This window comes from Pimephales promelas, chromosome 22 (genome assembly GCF_988280905.1).
Source record: "Pimephales promelas chromosome 22, fPimPro1.hap1.1, whole genome shotgun sequence".
NCBI lineage: Eukaryota > Metazoa > Chordata > Actinopteri > Cypriniformes > Leuciscidae > Pimephales > Pimephales promelas.
In genome coordinates, this window is record NC_142790.1 from 8,329,762 (window position 1) to 8,350,686 (window position 20,925).

General features: G+C 37.8%; 1 protein-coding gene across 1 annotated transcript; it reads right to left on the reverse strand.

Annotated features, from left to right (window-relative positions):
• Positions 1-1,490: 1,490 nt before the first annotated feature.
• On the reverse strand, positions 1,491-4,683 carry LOC120476154 (uncharacterized). The gene is made up of 5 exons (XM_039667110.2): positions 4,454-4,683; positions 4,090-4,186; positions 3,604-3,714; positions 2,660-2,826; positions 1,491-2,493 (listed from the first exon to the last, which is right to left on the reverse strand). Exons 1-5 carry the CDS (start codon positions 4,666-4,668, stop codon positions 1,491-1,493), a joined length of 1,593 nt encoding a protein of 530 aa, XP_039523044.2. The 5' UTR covers positions 4,669-4,683.
• Between the last annotated feature and the right edge of the window lie 16,242 nt (positions 4,684-20,925).

A 20,925-nucleotide genomic window follows, 5' to 3' on the forward strand; every position in this document is an offset into this window, starting at 1 on the left:
CCCCGCAGTCTAACTGACGGTTGGAATCGGATACGGGAAAAAGAGAAAGTAAATGTGAGAGATCTACATCCGCACCTGCCATAATCTGTGCTCGGATGTTTTGAGTCACCGGGGGAGGCTCCAGAGCGACGGCGTTTGGTGGAACTGGCATCGGGGAAGCTGTGAAAAGAGAATATTGTGATTTGGCATTTAGAAGAGAGCTGTAAGGGAGAGAAGCCTGGGCTGCGACTGTCGGCGGAGGCAGCCTCACGCTTAGGTCGGCCTGTGGGGCTTGAGAAGGAAGATTGAAATAAGCACCAGAGGGAAAAGGAGAAAATGGATGAGATGCCTGAGCCTGTGTTGCAAGCGGAGGTGGTCTTGCGCTTGCTTGGGCTGCAGGCCACTGAAAAGGGGAGGGGTTAGTCGCAGGAAACTGGTGGAAAGTTTGAGCCTCTGCCGCTAGCGGAGGCAACCTCACGCTAGCGTTTGCTACGGGAGCCGGAGGCCACTGCAGAGGAAAGGGGTTAGAAACAGCAGGAGGAAAAAACTGGGAAGCGGAATGTGAGCCGGCGGGCCCAGCTGTGAATGGCGCTGCGGCGGGAAGCGCCGTGCTGAAAAGCTGAGATGAAGCGAGAGGCGAGTGATGTCTCGTGGCGGTGGAATCTGGAGCGCGACCCAGGCTCGCAGAAATCCTGGCGCTCCGGGCCGAAGCGCGCGGAAAACCAGACCTTGTACGGGAAGGTTGCAGAGTCGGGCGAGGCGAGTTCAGGGCCTCGCGAGAATTTCCCGGCCTGCTGGCCGCCTTGGAACCTGGGGTGGATCTAGGAGAGATGTTTGATGATTGCAAGGTAACGTACATGTTGTAGAGTTGCACTTTAGTCATCCTGCGCGAGGGCTGAAAATCCGAGTTTATCAGCGCTTGTCTTAGACTCAAGACTGTCCACTTTTCAATAGGCGGAATCGTTGGCACGGCCGAACGATAGGAGGACGCTGGGGAGGAAGCTGGAGTCCTCGCCGGTGGAGGTGAGGGTAAGCCCCGGCGTCTTGGCATGCAAGGAGTTGTTTGTACCGACCGGCGCCCACGAGATGAAACGTGGGGCTCGGAGGCGGTATCAGGTGGAGAAGTTGTCCTGGGGCCAGCTGATGGCGGCGGAGCATGGTTGAGGTCGTCATCGGATGTTGAAAGTTGCATTTGGGACATCTTTTTGCAAAGCAGTACACCAAATGCTGAGAACAGTCGAGGAATAAGGGTGAGTCAACTGTGTGTTTTTATAGGCTTTACTTGTGCTGATTGAGTGAACCAGTTGATTACTGATTGCTGACAGCTGGCTGACTTGATTGTTTGATCATTAGAACGTGATCCTCCCGAAACTTGTTAATAAAACATCGAAATGTGAACAATCAAGTCAATTGTTTTATAGTAACTTTTCTGGAGGACTCATAGTGGAGAACAAGTAAAATGTTTAATAAAATGGCAAAACTCCATTTGAATAAAAAGTTCTTGTCAAACCTTATTTGTATCTTTTTGGACCACTGATTGCTTTGTGTTTTCTTCTTGATTTAATAGGAAAACTTGATGTGACATCTGTCCTAGTCTCTGAGGCAGTGTTTCTGTCAGTCTTTCTTTTTCTGTTTGCAAATAGTGGGCGTATTTTACGCGAATTGTCCTCATCACAAGGTCGCACAAATCTTTTAAAGTTTATATTTTCTTTCTTTGTTTGCTCTTCAAGTTCATTGACTTTATGGGCAATGTCCTCAGGAATTCTCTCCCAGGTCTGTAGAGTCTTCAATATGCTTTCCAGTTTCCTGATAGTTGTACTATGCCTATCTTCACCTGCAATTTCATCATGTATAGGCCCCACTGAAATGTTAATTGCATGTTTTGATGTCATCTCACTCATCTCATTTAAAAGTCCCTTTGCAAGTAGTAGACAAGCACATTTTTTATGATGTGAGAAAGTACAGCAGTCACATACATTTGTCACTATACATGGTTTTGATACTGCTCTTCCAAATAAGATTTCAACCTCAAGTGTTTTGTGAGGCTTTGTAGAAATGATATACTTATTCTTTTGAATCAAGTTGTTGTCATGGGCTTGCAGTTGTGTGTCCATATCTGGAAAGGTCTCACCATTACCACAAGTGAGAAGACTTAATAAAATGAGATGCTTACATGTACGCCCCCTTGTACCAGCGAGACAATTGCAGAACTGCTCTGCAGGGCATACATGGTAAACTACATGTGGATTATTTTCTGATGGAACATTGTATACGTATGTTTCTGTTGAAGCTGCAGTAACTGCTGTGTCCCAACCATTGTCTAGCATCCTCTGAGCAGACTTCTTTATTTCTTCCATTTTACATTCCAGAGGGTTATAGATCCTCCCAGCAGACTGCAAATCCTGTATTATGTTGAAATACCAGCCAGTCTTGTTCAGTAGCACATCAATCAAATGATCCAATCTACGATTCCGGACGCCACAGAGGAATTGGTATTTTAAACGGTGGAAGAAGCTATAACGTAAATGAAAGCAGAGAGATCAGTATGTTGAATGAGCAGCAGCAACAGGTTTGAAAAAATACAATGTACTCTTAAACAAATTAAAAAATATGCAAAACACCATGCTAGCTTTCAGTTATCCCACTAATAAATGAGGTGAACATGCATAAAAACATATACCGTTCTATTAGATTGTTTGTTTCTGAGTCTCCATGCTTATAACATCTTCCGAAGTTAGACCACAGAAGTCCAATTGGCTCCCAGTGGTTCCTAAAGTACTTGCAGACATCTTTTAAGTTCTTAAACTGGCAGTGAAACGTCTCAGCTTTTTTCTTGAATTCATGTTCCTGTAAAAATGGACAAGGAAAATTATGTTGTTTTGTGTTATTAGTGTAAGAATAGTTACACTAGAATAGTTATAAAGGTAATCCTTAACATAGACCTTAATCCTAGTGTGTGCAGTTAGTGTACTGAGAATGTCATGTTCTTGATACATTTTTCTAAAGCTATTTAGGCCTATATGAATGATAATAGCATAAACAAACATACTGATTCTATTTGCAGTAACTAAAACAATGATCCACCTCAAAGTATAGGCTGAAATAATTCTTACTTTTGTAAACTTTTGAACGGGGTCATTATCATAAATTTAGCAATTATTTTTTGTTGATGACTATATATAAATATCTGTTAAGTGAAATATCTCATTCAGGACAGAACTAAAATAAAAAAAATGTATGATCCCTCTTATTCTGTTATATAAGATACCCCATTCAATCTCGTAATTAAACTTCGAAGGCGGTAATATCGTCCACCTTGCACGAAAACTGGCCAAAAAGCTCACAGGATTTTATGGTCCAGAGGTCACAAATAAAGTTGCAAATCTTTTATCCTATTTTTTTTTTTTTTTTTTTTTTTTTTTTGGTTTTCTTGGATCTACTTTCTGCAAGATGTTTATTCATCTGTTTGCGGACTACTGCTTCCATTTTTTCTTCTCTTATTCTGTTAAAATAATAACATTTTGGAGATACTGACCACATACATTGCTTGCTACCATTGAGAAAAAAACTAAAACACTACAACCTATAATTAATCTATAAAACAAATGAAAAGTAACAACACACCGTGGAACAGGATTTCAGCTCCGACATTAACTGCATGATGTGTGCTCTTGAATCTGCATTTTCAGGTCCACTCACTCCAGATTCAGATCTTGACAGCCAGCGAGTTACTGCCTTCGTGTAATAAATAGTGGGGAAATATAAAATAATGTAAACTGGTGAGACATTCAAATAGTCTAATGCATTTGACTAGTATTATTGTGATCAATTGATGGCAACAATTGTCTACAGTTAAAGTGAACTCAAACCACATTAAAAATGTAATTATGTTATTGCTTTAGAAATCCCATATGTTTATAATTCCAACAATACATTAAAATGATATGGCAAAAAAAAAAAAATACCAGTTTACAATATCAAGTGGCATTAACAGGCTGTTTTGAAAATGTAACTGTTTTTGATTGAAATTTTAGCACAACAATAATAGATTTATAATGCAAAATAAGAAAAATCAAAGCAGCCTCCATTCAAACTTAACTTAGTACTTACTTGGGTTACATGGTACCAACAAAGGAGAACATGTGACTCGTTGAATACCTTTCGGATAGCATTGATTTCAGCCTGGTCTTTATCAACCATAAAGCACCTAATGAAAATAAGGTAACACTTTACAATAAGGTTCATTAGTTAACATGGAGATAACACCTAGGCTAATCAGAGAATGCAGTTAAGAAATCAATACAAGTTTGTTCTGGTTCTTTGAAGAAACAAAAAATGAAGTTGAATTAATAAACTGAATAATGAACCTGAAATAAAGACATGCATAAAAAGTTTAATCTTAAGGAACTGTGTACCAATACGTTATATAATAATATTCATTTATTTTGTTTACTAGTATATCTGTTTGTATTACCTTGGAGCTACAGGAAATGTTGGTTTCAGCTTTTCCAGTGCCAACTGAAGCGTGGCCTGCTTTTCATTTCCCAAGATGATATAGGCAATGGGTATGCCATGACCATGACTGTCCCTGACAACTAATGTAAATAAAGGAAAGCCATCCTGGTTGACGCCATGTGTTGCATCCATAAACACAATATCTCTTCCATATTCTTGAAGGTTGTCTCTCATGGATGGTGTTTGTAGAACTATGACAAGATCTGTTTGTGGACTGTAAGGTTGATAAAAAATAACACTGTCTCTGAAAGCACCCTCAAGAAGTTGTGTTGTACTATTGGCATCATCTTTGTGTTGCTGATTTTTTCGCATCATACATGTCTGAATGGTCAGTGCGACGCGCAAATGCTAACGTAATATTACTTAAAACCGATTTTAGGAAACCTTTCTGTCGCACCAGTCTGTTTCTATTTTTAATTTTAATTTTTGTAAAAAAAAAAAAACTGTTTTTTTTTTTTTTTTTTGTAGCTAGGTACACTATAAAAATATAAACATCTAAACAGTATTTTCATCTTTTATAGTTTTTATTTTAAGAGCCAGAATGTCAGCGATGCTGTTTAGCACATCCTGTTAATTAATTAGCGTTACATTTCTTCACTGGAGGAAAAATGCTAACCTTATTCTAAAAACAAATATGCTTAGTTGTAGTACAAGACTGCTGTTAATGAATGTAAGAAGTTGGTCTTACCTTGTAACTTGTGCGCTTGTTGGTGTGTTTCTTTTTTCTTTTTTTTAAATTTGACGGACTCGACAGGGGGCACACGGTGATGACATCATAAACGTTGATTGGCTGAGGCAGGTGTTGTCCCAGGGTCATCATAAAGATATTGGTCTCAGGACAACTCCCACTTGGCAAAATCAGGACGTGCTTTAGCTCACGCCAGCAAGCGAAACGAAAGCTGGACCAATGTTAATCCTCGTCCTGGCTTTTAATTTGTCACTCTCCCCTTTTCTTTTTTTAGTTTCCTCTGATAAAACCGTTGCCTTCTTCCATGTGTGTTTTGGTTCGGCCTTTGACGAAAACATACAGCCGGCAATCAAACGCGAGTTGAGCACTCACATCAGGATCTGAGGAAGTTGGGGTGGTGTGGGTAGTGACGTATGCCGTAAAGCGGTCGAATTTTGTAGGTATTTTTGTGCTCGGGTTCCTACCTGAAACCCGAAGTTACAAAGTGCTAGTAAAAGCGATACAGACACCTTCAGGCAGGGCCGTACTGGGACTGAAATTCAGCCCGGGACTTTAAGATGAAGAGGCCTTTTACGTGAGTACCCTTGGTGCATGAGCAGAAGGATTTTTTGCAGTTATTTTAATTCTAATAGTGTTACACAACCATTCTAATATAGTAATTCTAATAGTGTTACACAACCAGGTCAGCAAAACCTAATCTCGAACACATAAGTCACAGTATACTGCTAACTACCAGCATGTCATGTGCACAGTCAGTTGGAGTGATAAAATAGTTACAAATACTCATATACTCAAAAACTAGCTTAGCTTCCCCTGTGATGGACCCTGCCTCTGCTTACTGATGTGCAGCTATATATGCATGAGAAGAACTTCAGTTATAAATATGACTAAGAATAAAACATTTTCTAATTCAATCTGTGCTTCAGTCAGGTTATTATCTAGTATGTGGAATTATTGGCATTTTAACCTATAATGTAAATATCTGATTGATTTATTTTCCTAATATGATTGCCTACCCAGCCCTGCACACTGCCCCTGTCACTGTTTTTATACTGGTTCCATTCTTCTCCTCCTGCTCTTTTTTCTCTTGCTGCTCTCCTTCCTCCTGCTCCTCCTCCTTCTCTCCCTCATCATCAATATGACTGCAGGGGTCATCCTCAACCTGTCCCTCTCCATCACTGACCTTAACAGCTAATATACATACAGAGATTACTTGCTTATAGAAGGATGTTGTCTGTGTGTGATGACACACTGCAAACTGCTCTTTATAATATATAATATCTCTAAACATGTGAGGGATACATGGCTATATGGAAGAGAGAGGCCGCACTTTGCATATACAGTTTTATGATACATGGCTATAACATGATAACAGCACATTTTTATTACATGTCCTCCATCCTCATTACCTCCTGCCACAGCACCCTTTTCCCGGAAAAGGTCTGTTAATTTGGCGCATTTATTAGCTGCCTCTCGTGCCAACATTTTTTTCTTTTTCATTCTTATTTTGTTGGCCCCACCCATTTCTTTCTCTTCTTTCCTTCTCTTCAGCATTTTTAAATGTCCGTCTCTGTTGCAACTTGCATTCATACAAAACTCCAAACTTCTTTTTTCGGCGCCTTAAGTTTGAGCCAATCGGATGTCAGGAAAAACGAGGATCAGTCCAAGTTAGGAGGGGCCGCTCGTATCCCCCCTCAAGATTGAAGGTATTGGTTTGGCCAAGTCTGAAACACACACACACACAGTTCCGCTGCAGCTGAGCGGCCGCCGCGCCGGTCGTTTATCATAAAACGTATCATCCAAAAAAATATATATACAGTATATATCATTGACCACCGGCCGGTTCGGCCCGAAATGGACCGGTCGTTCGGGATTGTTCCCGGTATTCCCGATTGCCAATCCGCCCCTGCCTTCAGGATACAGCAGCATCATCATTCAACCTATTGTAAGTCGATGTACCATCTCAATGGGCTTTGGTAATATATTATAAAGGTTGAAAAGTTCCACAGTGTGGCTTTAATGAATTGTGACTTCCTGCTTATTATGACGCAAAATGATGATTTTTGCGTCATAATAAGCAGGAAGTAAAACACTGAAATCCTTATTTCTCCTATCTCAGGGGAAAATAAGGGAATAAAAAAAATGACTGGGTTTCTATACAAAGCTGAATGCAAATGGGTGAAGTGTCCCTTTAATTACTCGTCTCCCTCAGCTGGCTCTCGTTCTCTCTTTCCCGCACCTGCTCTCTATCTCCTGTCATTAGTCGCTCTCTCTATTTCTAGTCTCTCCTTTTCTCTCTTTCTTTGTCGGATTATTGTTGACCGTCACCTGCAAATCTTCTCTGCAAGATCTGTTACCTGTCCAGTCCTGTCCTGTCCTGTGTCTCCAAAGGCGATACCCGATCTGTGTTGTGTCCAGTGCTGAGCCTCGGAGAAGCGGAGAGAGATCCGCGCTGCACCTGCCCTCCTTTTCTCTTCATTCACCAGTCAGCTGGAGATTCTACCTGTGTTTCTCTCAGTCCTTAAAGAGATTTGTGAAGTTTATTTCTCTGTTTGACGGCCATTGACTCTGCCTAATTTCTATTAAAGACAATTATACCGGCTTTTCGCCTCCCTGACTTCGCTCTCACAGCAGAATCGTGACAGGTCGTGGACCTTTTCTGAACCTATGCCCCCTTTCTCTCTTCCACTTCGCTTCCTTCCTGTCTACTCACTTTCCTATTGTAAAGACTGTGGGTGGATCCGATCATGGGGAATTTGCATGTCATAATTAATCATTCATAATCAATAATTATTCATACAGGTTTTAATTATTTGGTTCAGATCAGTCTTACTGTTATTAAATTTCCCAATAAGGGATGATATGTTATTTTACCTGCATGCATTGCACGCATGTGTTGCATATTGTCGGTATGGTGTTAGCATATAAGCACAGGTGTAGCATTAGCATGTGTACAGAACATTGTTGATATGACTGACAGTTTCCTGTCGTGAGAAGAAAGTAAAGCGAAGAGAGTGTGAAAGTGAATGAGAGAGAAAGACAGTAGAGTGTGACAGAGAGAAAGCAGATGGATAGATGTTAGTGTTAAAGCTGTGGTCTCACCTGAAGGCTGCAGGATACAGCCTCTCTCTGAACCCTCTAAACCTCAATAACATCATACTTGTTTGTCTCTTGCTTTGGAAAAAGAATGTTATCAATACCACAAAGAAAAGCAGACAACGACATTTCTAAAAATTGCAATGAATATAGTAAATTGATAAATTGATTTTATGAATATATAAATTGTAACCACTTTAGTGAGAAATAAAATGTATAGGGCCTAAATATTTTGGTAACACTTTACAATAAGATTTTATTTTCATTACATTAACATGCATCATTAACATTAGTTTACTACATTAGTTAACATGAACTAAGAATGAACAATATTTCTACAGCATTCATTAATCTTAGTTAATGTTCATCTCAACAATTACTAATACATTTCTTAAGATCAAAAGTTGCATCAGTTAACATTTGTGAACCAACATGAATATTACAGTTTTAACTAACATTAAGAAAGGTTAATAAAAGTTTGTTTTACATATTATAATATATTGCTCATTATTAGTTTATTTTTAATTAACTAATGTTAACAAATGAGAAGTGTTTCCAGTTTGTTAAATATTAAATTAAGGTTCATGATTATTGATATAATCATGAATAATGTGTACATGTATTGTACAGTAGGTTTTGTAACACCATCATATATTTTGTTGTTAGGACAAAAACAATCAATTTGTGATTATGAAATAATTTAGTAATATTTGTCAGTGATGTTTTCATGGTGTAAACCAGATTACTAGAGCCACGCTAAAAGCTGAAAAAAGGAAACGTTATATGCTTATTTGTATGTTTGATGTCTTCCCCAATCGAAGGGAGTTTAGAATCGCCCCGAAGGTCAGCGCCATCCGCAGAAGAGAGAAGTGACGAGCCCGAATACGGGCCTTGCCACATCTTTGGACACTTCATCATGCACCTCAGGAAAGAACGGGGGGAGCCTTTGGGGGCAGGTACTCTGGCGACGAAGCAGCCTTCTTCGTTATGGCTCTATAGGAGAGAGACCTGTTCAGACCAGGCTCTTTAACTGCCTTGAAATAATGCAGAGTAGCTTTAGTATGGAGATAATTATATGCCAAAATTAAACAAACAAATCCAGCATTTTGCAAACAGACTCGATCTGCTTTGCAAAGGAGAACAAAGGAGACTCGCAAACAATTAGAAAGCAATTAGCAAAATCAAAGGTCAATTTGAGCAAAAACAAAGTGGAGTAACCAATATTGTGTTTTAGAAATATAAATAAATAATCCTTGATAATATTTCACAAATAAATGCAAACCATCCTACAAATTGCATGTAACCTTTGAACAAACACCAAATCTAGTGCATACAAATGAATATCAGTAAGGACTTTTGCCAGGCGACTCAACCTCCTCCTACACACACACACACACACATTCATCCACTTACTCCATTGAGTAAGTTACAAGATTTTATGACACATTGGAATGTTGCAGAATGTCTCTGAACAAAGAGATGGACATTTCTGTTGTTTAAAACATGAAACCATTAAGTATATCTAGTTAAATGTATGTGTGTTTTCTTTTCCCCATGTCACAGTGAAATATCTTTGTTTGGTCGCGGCATAAATAGACATTAGAAATACCTTCTTTATGCGTTTTAAATACTTCTGTATCTTTCCTTTGACTTCCATTTGATGTTTTGACACCTCTAAAATGCTCACGGAACGGGCTATCTGAATATGCACAGAGATATAAAGTAAAGTGTATTTTTAATTTGTTTTACCGCCATTGAAGTTTCAAACTGTAAACTATACACCCTCTTTGAACAAACCCCTTTACCACGAGGGGTGCGTTCTCTCAAACAAAGGACAATAAACCGCACGACTTCCCCACATGCTGATTGGCCCAGCCACAGGTAGAGGTCGGGTGTCTTCAAGCAGTATAAATGTGAGCTCCGCCCTTTGGATGCTCTCTCTTCTCCCTGGAAACCTAACGTGTCAGGAACATGTAACCCTCTCGGGAATCTGATCCGACCCTGGATCTTTTCTTTTGTTCATCTAAAGTTCGTCTCTTCTTTAAGTTTACTACCAAGTTCGCCTCCCAGGAAAGGAAGCGGACTTTGCCGTACTATTTCCTTGGGTAACGTCACCTCAAAGACTTTAAGCCTCTCAAACACTCGCGCCGAATGCCATGTGACGCCCCGCGCCCGTGGAACAAAGGAATGACCATGCAAGAACGCCTCCACGTAACCCGCGCATGCAGGAAAGCACCTCCATCCGACCGGGCCACGCAAGAAGCTCGCAGCACACACAGACCAAATATGCTTTGCAAGTATACTTTCTTTTAGCGCTTCTAAGAAGCATTAAGATGAGTTTTTTTTGTTGCTTCAGAAAGGTTGACTGTGTAAGTGAATGTAACCCTGTATCTCTCTCCCTCTCTCTCTCCCTCTCTCTCTCTCTCTCTCTCTCTCTCTCTCTCTCTGTGTGGTGTTGCATGCTGGGAGTGAGTGCGGTGTGTGAGAGACATGTGCGTGAGAGCGTGAAGTTTCTTAGTGTTTTCTTTTATGTTTTGTGGCTATTTATTTATTTTATATTTTTGCACAGGGTTTTGTCTTTTTCTTTTTTTCTCTCTCTCTTTATTTATTTAATTTCAAGATCACTGTTTATTTATTTAAGCTTGTGAGGGTCGTAAAGCGAGATGGCTGCTTTCCCTGCAGGGAATGAGCCATCTCTATCGCTCCGAAATGGTTTCAGGTGCGTCCCCGAGGCAGGTAACGCTACTGCGATTGAAGAAGTGCTGTTAGCAACAGGAGAACAGGTAGGCCATGAAAACATTGTTTCTGCATCTTGCATGAATAAAGCAGTTGTCGTCTTTTTAAAAAATGAACAACTAGTAACCAAGGTGATTGAAAGTGGCATTTGGGTGAAAGAAACATATGTACCCGTTTCACCGCTTTTTGCTCCAGCTACAAAAGTGACCATTTCCAATGTACCCGGGTCAATGACGTATAAGGATTTTCCACAGGCCAATTTTAAAATACTAAAAATAATAATATCTGTTGCAATTGTTCAAACATTAAGGATGTTGTGTACACCTAAATTCATTTTAAAAATTGAATCTAAGTGATTTTAATGTTTTTTCATCTAGATGAATTGTCCCTAGCCTTAAAAAATGTCATGTGGTGCGACCGTGATTTATCTTAAAATTTATTAATTTCTTTAACATGCTTAAACATTATTTTACAAGTTCTTAGTAAGTAAAGTGTTTAGTAACCAAGTATTTGCAATTCTTTTGAGTTTTTGTAAAAAATGATCTCATTTTTTGTTCTATAATTTCTGAGTTGCCTTCTTAATTCTAGTTAACAGACTTATTTTTCCTATAAATCACATAAAACTGATAGAAAGGTTTTAAAAATCTAATTTCCTGAAGCATACTATATCTGTGATTCATATTTCAGCCACAGAAATAAAATATATATTTTTTTAATTTAATAGAGTGATTGCTTTTATTGGTCGCACCACATGACAAGTGGTCGCTCCAAATGACATGAAGACCTTATATAGTTAAAAATCTATTTAAAGAGATCAATGAACAATACATTTTATACATAAAAATGATTTAAACCAGATTTTATACAAATTTCAAAGAATTTTCTTGAACATTAAAATTTAATAAACTTTTTTTTTATAAAAATCACATCACAAACACAAGTGCACCATTTAATTTAACTTGACTTAGAATTTCTTTCTAACAAATAATAATGTTATATATGTATTAAATAAAGATGTTTTATATTTTGTAAATGTCCTAACAGAAATGTATAAACATTTATTTTTGTGAGTGAATATAGCAATATTGCAAACATAAATGGACAACCTTTCAAAAAAAAAAAAGGCGATTTTCTCAATGTTTTGATTTTGTAGCACCCTCAGATTCTAGATTTTCAGTTGTATCGGCCAAATATTGTTCTATCTAAACAAATCATACATCAATAGACAGCTTATTTATTCAGCATTCATATGATGTATAAATCTAAATTTAAAAAAATTGTGTGATGGATGTGACCCATATGACATTGACCCATTGAGTGGTTTTATGGTCTAGGGTTACATGTTAGAATGATTTCTGAAGGATCATGTGACACTGAAGACTGGAGTAATGATGCTGAGAATTCAGCTTTGATCACAGGAATAAATTAAAAGTTTACTATATATTCACATATAAACCAGATATTTTAAACTGTAATAATATTTCACTCTTCTTCTCTACTCCGCTCTTGCTGCAGGGTAAGAATTTTTTCGCTTGGCAGGCAGTGGCATCTGGTAAAATAGATTAAAATAGTTTTATATAAATAAATAGGCAATAATAAATACACTACAAATAAATGCAGTATTACTAAACTGAAATTACATGCTCTATTTTTTTTTTTGCATTTTTCTCATATTGTACAAAGAGTGAACATAAACTGTCTGAAATATATTTAAAAAAATCCCAAATTGCATAAAAATCTTTTCCAAATGATACTAAAGTAAAGTACTTTTTTAAAATAAACCGTCGATTGAATATAAAAGCATAAAACTGCCAATCTAGGACATATATCTATCATTGAAAACAGTCTGCAGTGGTCGCACCACATGATATTTGGTCGCACCACATGACATTTTCAAAATCATTCATAATTTACAGGCACAGAAATGGCCACCAAAACAAAACAAGCTAGCTTGCCAAAAAAGGTCACTATGAAATTTATAATAAAAAATATATATTTGTAGAAATAACTTTAATATTACATTTTTTTGAGGTCACACCACATGACATCCAAATTTGGCAACTACATACCAACCATTACAAAGGTTTATTTTTTTTCCAATTTGAGAGAATTAAAAACCTGCTTGCTGCTTCCATGGGTCCTTGGTAAATTGGGTTATGATGTAACTTCCTGTGTTTGAATACTTTTCAACATATAAGTCCAAAAATGGTAGTTCTTTGATGGTCGCACCACATGATATTTCATAAAATAGACATCATCGGACAAAGTTTGTTTGTATATTATGATGCGAATATAAATGCAAATGCTTAGAATTTTTTTAAAGGATCACAAAACATTTTGGAAATCATGCCAAATAGTGCAGTATATAAATTTGAATTAATTCAGAGTAATTTCAAAGATGTTTTCAAAACAGAAGTTATGGCCGGACGGTCGCACCACATGATGTTTTGACACTTTAAATAACAAAATAATAACAAATAAGTAAAAGGTTTTTGAAAAGTTAAAGTGAGTACATACATGAGAGAGGTACTACAAATATGCAGTATCTTTATAGGCATTTAAACCCATTTTTGCCTGAAAAAATGCAGTCGGACAGAAAATTTAGGCGTCACGTCATTGAGTGAGAGTTAACTCGGTTCGGAAAGATGGCTAGCGCTGTGAAAACCATTCTTTTAGGTTGTAAATCTGCCGAACTTAAGCATGTTTTGTCTTTTAGACGACAAGCGTTTATGTTTTTGACCGCTCCTTGTAAAACACTGGATGTTTCGTTTTGAGTGACATGTGGACAGAGTTCTTATATGGTTTATGCGAGTACTGATACGTTACGTTGTTTTGAGTGTGGAGATATCGGACATAAGAGATTGTCTTGCCCTCATAAACAACTAGCCGAGGAAGAAGGGTAGTCGGGTTTGGCAGGTGCGAGTAGCGGTGCGACTACAGTGGGGAAGTCGTTAAGTGACTCAAGCGCTCGGAAAGAGGATGGAGAAACAAAAGGAGTAAGTGTAACAAGTGATAGTGGAGTAGAGGTGAGTGTAAACGCGTCTGGAAATACTGAGGGGACAAAGTAGAAGTTTCGGCTTCTGGTGGAACTGGCATTTGTGTGTTAAGTTGTAAAGACGATCGAATGAATAATGACATTGCAGATTCAAATGATGAAGCGGAAAAAGAGTCTGAGGATGAAAGTAGAGATGATGATGATTCATGCATTGATGTTGACTTGGTAGATATGGAGATTTTTATTCTGTTGAACAGATAAATAGTTTCCTGGATAAAACAAAAGGGAGAAGTGTTAATGTTGAAGAGTTTGTTCCTGATTTAGAGAAATTTATCGCATAATGAAAGCTCGTAAAGATTGCAATGTTGATGTTTTGTCGCAGCAAAAACGGTTCAGACTGAAGAAATATTTGACAGGAGTCAGACAAAAAATTAGAAAGATGAAAGGCAAACGTAGGTCTAGTAGAACTAATTCTAAATAAGCGCACATGGGGATCTGGCCTTTTCTGTGTTTTTTTCCTTTGCTTTTCCTTTACCTTTCCCCTTTTTATGGATGTTCTTAAAATAGGATCCTTAAATATAAATGGGGCAAGAGATAAAAGTAAATGGCCTTTATTAAAAGAATGGGTAAACTTGAAAGAAACTCAAGTTGTGTTTTTACAAGAAACACACAGTAATAAAGAGAATGAAACTGATCTGGGGATGTGGTGGGGAGGTGATCATGTCTTGAGTCATGGCACCAACCTTTCTGCAGGGGTGGCAATATTATTTTCACCCAGATGTAAAGTTAAAGTTTTGTATAAGAGTGAGGTAGTGAAAGGGCGCCTACTTGCTCTTAGAGTAGAAATAAAAAATCGAGTTTTTGGGTTAATAAATGTTTATGCTCCTACAACAGGTAAAGAGAGAATTGTTTTTTTTTTCTTAAACTTAAAGATGTAGTTTCCTCTTTTATGAATGATTTTTTGGTAATTGGAGGGGATTGGAATTGTACTTTGGATTTTACTTATGATAGAAATGGAGAAGAACCTCATTTGTTATCAGCAGTTTCTTTAAGTGAGATTATCACACAATTTGCACTTATTGATATTTGGAGAGAGAGAAATAAAGCAGTTAAACAATATACATGGATTAAAGTGACAGAAAATAGAATTAGTGCAGTTTAGATAGATTTTATGTTAATAAAACAATGTGCAGTAGAATAGAAGAGACATGTATAAGTCCAAGCTCTTTTTCAGATCATCACTTTGTTTCTTTAAAAATTATTGTAACACAAACAACCCCTCATTACTCTTATTGGAGATTTAATAATAGTTTACTAGAGAATTTTGATTTCCATGAAAAATTTAAATGTTTTTGGAATCACTGGACAGAACAGAAGAGTAATTATGAAAACCTTCTTCAATGGTGGGAGGTGGGGAAAGTTCAAATTAAGCTTTTCTGCCAACAATATTCATCACAAGCTTGGAATAGTTTAAAAAGGAAAATGTATAAATTAGAAGATGATATTTCTGCATTGTATGGTTTTTGATTGATGAGAATGACAGGGGAGTCCAGGAGAATTTGTTATCTAAAATATGAATTAAGAGGTATTTTACATGAAAAAGTGAAATCAGCACTTGTTAAAGCAAGGTTTATTTCCATTAATGATATAGATGCACCTACAAAATATTTCTTTAATTTGGAAAAGAAGGTTGTTAATAATAATTATATGCATTGTTTAAGAAGACCTGATGGACAAATTACTTCAGATCATTTAATGATGAGAAGAACTGCTGTTGATTTTTATTCTAATTTTATTCTAATTTGCCAAAGAAGACATCGATTTGAACACAACCTGTGAACTGTTTAAAGATTTGCCAATTTTGAAAGATGATGAAAGACTTTTTCTAGACTCCAGCATTACGTTCGAAGAAGTAACTGATGCAGTAAAACAACTCTCAACTGGTCGAGTACCAGGCCTTGATGGACTCACTGCAGAATTCCAACCCGTTCTCATCCTTTAGCGTCACATAGAACGCTATATGACAAAACGGCGCTATACTACGCACATGGCACCCTTTATCGTTAATATTCACGTGAACCCAAGGCGCCATAAATCCTTTCGCGTAATATGAGACTACCCTACCCTACCCCACACCTAAACCTAACCATCACAGCGTGTGTTATATTAATGATAACGGGTGCCATGTGTAGCGCCGTTTTGTCATATAGCGTTCTATATGACGCTAAAGGATGAGAATGCGTTGAGAATTCTACAAATCCTTTTTTGGGGAATAATTGGTCAGGACTTCTTCAATGTTCTTGAAGAGACCTATAAATTGAAAGAACTGCCTAAAAGTTGTCAAAGGGCAGTCCTTTCTCTTCTTCCAAAGAAAGGAGATTTGTGTTTACTTAAAAACTGGAGGCCTGTTGCTGTTCTAAACTCTGACTATAAGATACTGTCTAAATCAATTGCAAATCGCCTTAAGACGGTTTTAAGTTCTTTGGTTCATGAAGATCAATCGTATTGTGTTCCTAAAAGATGTATTTATGATAATTTGTTTTTAAAGATATTTTAGAATATGTAGAAATGTATAATGTCAGTACTGGAAAAAGCTTTTGATCGGGTGGATCATTTGTATTTGTTTCATGTTTTAAAGTGTTTTGGTTTTGGTAATGACTTAATAGCGTAGATAAAATTGTTGTATAAAGGTTCCGTGAGCATGATAAAAATAGGAGGTGGGTTAAGTGTACCAGTTCATATACAAAAAGGAATCAGACAAGGTTGTCCAATGTCTGGCCAACTGTACAGTCTGGCGATTGAACCCCTTTTATGCATGCTTAGACGTAAACTAAAAGGATTAGCTGTAAATGGCAGTTTAAGAAAAGAGTCTATTATATTATCTGCATACGCAGATGATATTACCGTAATTATTCAACAACAGGAGGATGTACAAAATTTAAAGGGGGCTTTAGACACGTATGAAAGAGCTTCATCTGCTAGGCTTAACTGGGATAAAACAGAAGCTGTGTGGTATGGTTCTACTGGAAACTTTAATATGACTTTTCCCAAGCTCCCTAATAATATTCAGTGGGGTACACTAGGTTTGAAATATCTAGGAGTGTATATTGGTCAAGAGGAATATAGAAAGAAAAACTGGGAGGGTTTAGTGGAGAAGGTCCGTGCGAGGTTGTCTAGCTGGAAATGGTTGCTACCCCAGCTATCTTTTAGGGGGAGAGTACTGATTGCCAACAATCGATATTCGAGCTAGAGTGACAGCTTTCCGACTGCAGGCTGTTCAGCGCCTACTATATCACCAGCATCATGGGATGGATGGAACTAACGTGTGCTGTCTTACGCAAGGCTGGACGGATGGGTCTAGATAAACAGCTATTCACCATGACATCAATTTGTTGGACTTATGGCAATTGTTTTCTGTTTCAAGAGAGTGGTCAAAACCAGGTCCGTGGCTATTTAACGAATCTCTATTCTTTAATTCTCTTTTTCCTGTCGAGATCCTGAATTCTGAGACCATAAGGTCAAATTTGATTTCTGCTGGAATATCCATGTTTCGGAATCTCAGAAACGGAAATGGGTGGATTGAAGCTGAAGAATTAGCCCAAAAAGTAGGTTTCAGGTCTGTGCGTCTTGTCAACCGACTGCTAGAAGACCTAGAAGCTGCACTTCCGGATTCAATCAAAGAATTTCTTAAAGAGACTTGTGCAGATGATACAGAGCCTTTTACTTTTCCGGAATTTGACTTTTTGATGAAAAAAGATGATCAAGTGGAAGATCCTGTTAAATTGCTACATTTGAATACTCCAGAAATGGGGTTGTTCAATGGGTTATCAAAAAGAACTTTACATACATCATGTGTCAAAACAATGAACTATAAAGACCTTAAGGATCAAATAGGAAGCAAATGGACTTTAGTGTTGGGGTCAGGCTCTTCCCCGAGTGGTAGTTGGCGGACCCTGTACAAAAAACCCTGTGAAAAAAGAGTGGGAGATTTGCAGTGGAGATTTGTACATGGAGTTTTAGCCACAAACAGACACATAGCACGACTGGATCCTTTAGTTGGGGAGGGTTGCCCTTTTTGTAATATATGAGAAACTGTGTTTCACACGTTTATGGAATGTTATCGCCTGCAAAACCTGATGCAGTTAGTGAAGGTTTGGAGTCTGAAGCTTACGGGTTTGTTTAATTTTTCATTGTTCATTTATGGGCCAAAGTACACAGTAGATAACAAGAAGAAAGTAATCATCCTTAATTTTCTTTATGGAATGGTGAAGTTGGCAATTTGGTGTTCTAGAAAAAACAAAATTGAAGGAAGTGGGTGTACTGATCCTATTTTATTGACAAAATGTTTTGTAAAAAAAAAAAGGTTAATGGTAGAGTATGCTTATTACAGCCTCACACATAATATTCAGTGGTTTTTTCATCTCTGGGGTGTTAATTTTTTGTGTGAACCTGATGGGAATGGAAGTTTTAATCTAAACATTTTCTAATGTGTACATGAAGAAAACACATGTTGAATTGTTTTAGAAACAAAACAAACAGACAAACATGTGTTTGTTTGTTGTTTTATAAATATTTATGCAGATAAATCCCAAATGTTAATTGAATTAATAAAGGGATTTTTAAATGTCAAATGTCTCTCTCTCTTTCTCTCTCTCTCCAACTCAATTTTACACGTGTTCCATTGTTTAGACTTCTAGTGTTTGTTTCGTCGTGTTTAATGTTTGTAAATAAGTGTATAATTGTAACGTAGTAAATGTTTAAGTAGTTCTGCCTTATTAAATTCATTATACTCATTTTTGACTGAATCATTGCCTTGCTCATGATACTAGTCCCTGAAATGTCGATTAAAGCTACATAATTTAAAGATGCCTTTAAAGGGTACTTGTTTATAGAACAGGAAAACTAATTCTTGTGGCCACAGAATTTGTTTTCACAAACTCTATAAATTAATTGAGCTAATTAATTTTACTTGCCTTGTAAAACGTGGTCCGTGTAATTAATTACAATTATTTTGTGGTTAATTACAGAGACACACATGCGAGGCAGAGTAGTCACTGTCTGGTTGAAGTTTGTCCCTCTGCAGCTATGGTAGCCCCCTGACGTCACACAGCTAGCTGTGAGTGGCTAAACAAATCATTTGCGAGTATACAAGGGTTTATCTTTGAACGTCTCTCATCCACGTATCTGTGAGCATATTTACATCTTTGCACATCACAAACGGCGTTAGCACTAGTCCAATCGGTATCATGTCTGTCGCGGGACTGAAGAAACAATTCCACAAAGCCACTCAGGATCTAACTAATCACTGGCCATTTGGTGAAGGATTGCTCTGCTGTGTCTGTCACTTCTGATGCGGATTCATGGACCTTTTGTTTTGATTTTACTTGTATACACTTGAAATATTCACAGCTTAAATATACAGCCACGTGTTGAATTTCAGCCCCTAAAAACACAAACAAGCAGTTTTGTTTCAAAAACATTTCTCATTATTTTACTTCCATATATGGAGCCCACAGGGATCAGTATTGTGGAAAACCATATAAAACTGTTTTGGAAAATACAAGAACAAAATTAAAAAGTTAACAGCAAACCACACAATTTGTTCCTTTGTCCACCATTGTAAAAGGTGAAATCATGACCCTAAAAGGGGGCATGACCCGGGGGCGCGGCCTGCTGCTGACCCTGTGTCTCGCTGTTGTCTTGTGGTGTTTATTTATTTAAGTTGTTATTTTATTCGTTTTATTGTTTTACTTCCTTCCTTTTTTAACTATAAGCACGCAGTATGAATGTGTTCATGATCAGCGTGACTTTGGCGCTGTTCGCTCTGGTGCTGGCGGGCGAAGCCTTTGAAGATCAATTGGCATCTATGGCATCGAGCCGGATTTATTCAAGAGATTTCTTGCTATCCTTACGATATAACAATAATATGAGGTCGATGAGGTCGATATGGCGATTCCAGCAAGGATATATCTGCACAAAGGAAGGAGATTAAGAACCAAGAAACGAGGGTCGAGAGGTGGAATCCGGAATAGACTGCGGAGGCGAGGAAGTCGTCATCCCCTTCCAGTGATCACGCTGTCTAACGTAAGATCTCTTAATAATAAGATGGACGAGGTTTCACTCCGAGTCAAACATGAGGAGGATTTTAGGACAAGTAATCTCATCTGTTTTACTGAAACATGGCTAAATGAAGATCATTGTGTGTATATCGAGGGATTTGACACAATTCGAGCCGACAGAGACAAGGTTAAATCACGGAAATCAGTTGGCGGGGGACTCTGTATGTTTGTTGATAAGAACTGGTCATCGCAGTTTACCATCATTGAGCAGACTTGTACCCCGGACTATGAGACTCTAGTTGTATCCTTTAGACCCTTTTACTTGCCGCGGGAATTTGGTCGAATAACCATATTCCTAGTTTATGTACCAGGACCTAATAATAACGAGGCAGCGGAGCATATTGCAGAGAGCTTTGCTAGGATCCTAACAAAGTCGGCAGACCAACCAGTCTTCATACTAGGGGATTTTAATACACTTTCATTAACAGAGACTCTTCCACATTTGCAGCAATATATTAACTGTCCAACCCGCTTCTCACGCACACTGGATTTGTGTTATGGGAACATTGCCGATGCATATAAGGCAGTATGTCGAGCACCGATCGGTAAATCGGATCACAATGTTATCCATCTACTGCCTACATACAGACGCGTTAGAAGGGACAAACCTGTGGAGAAGAGAATTCAAGTTTGGAATAAGGAAAAAGAAGACATGTTGAAGGACTGTTTTTGTATTACAAACTGGGATGTCTTTTTTGACTCATGCAGAGACCCTAACGAACTAACTGACTGTATTACATCCTATATTCAATTTTGCGAAGAAACAGTTGTCGATACTAAAGTGGTCAAAGTCTTCT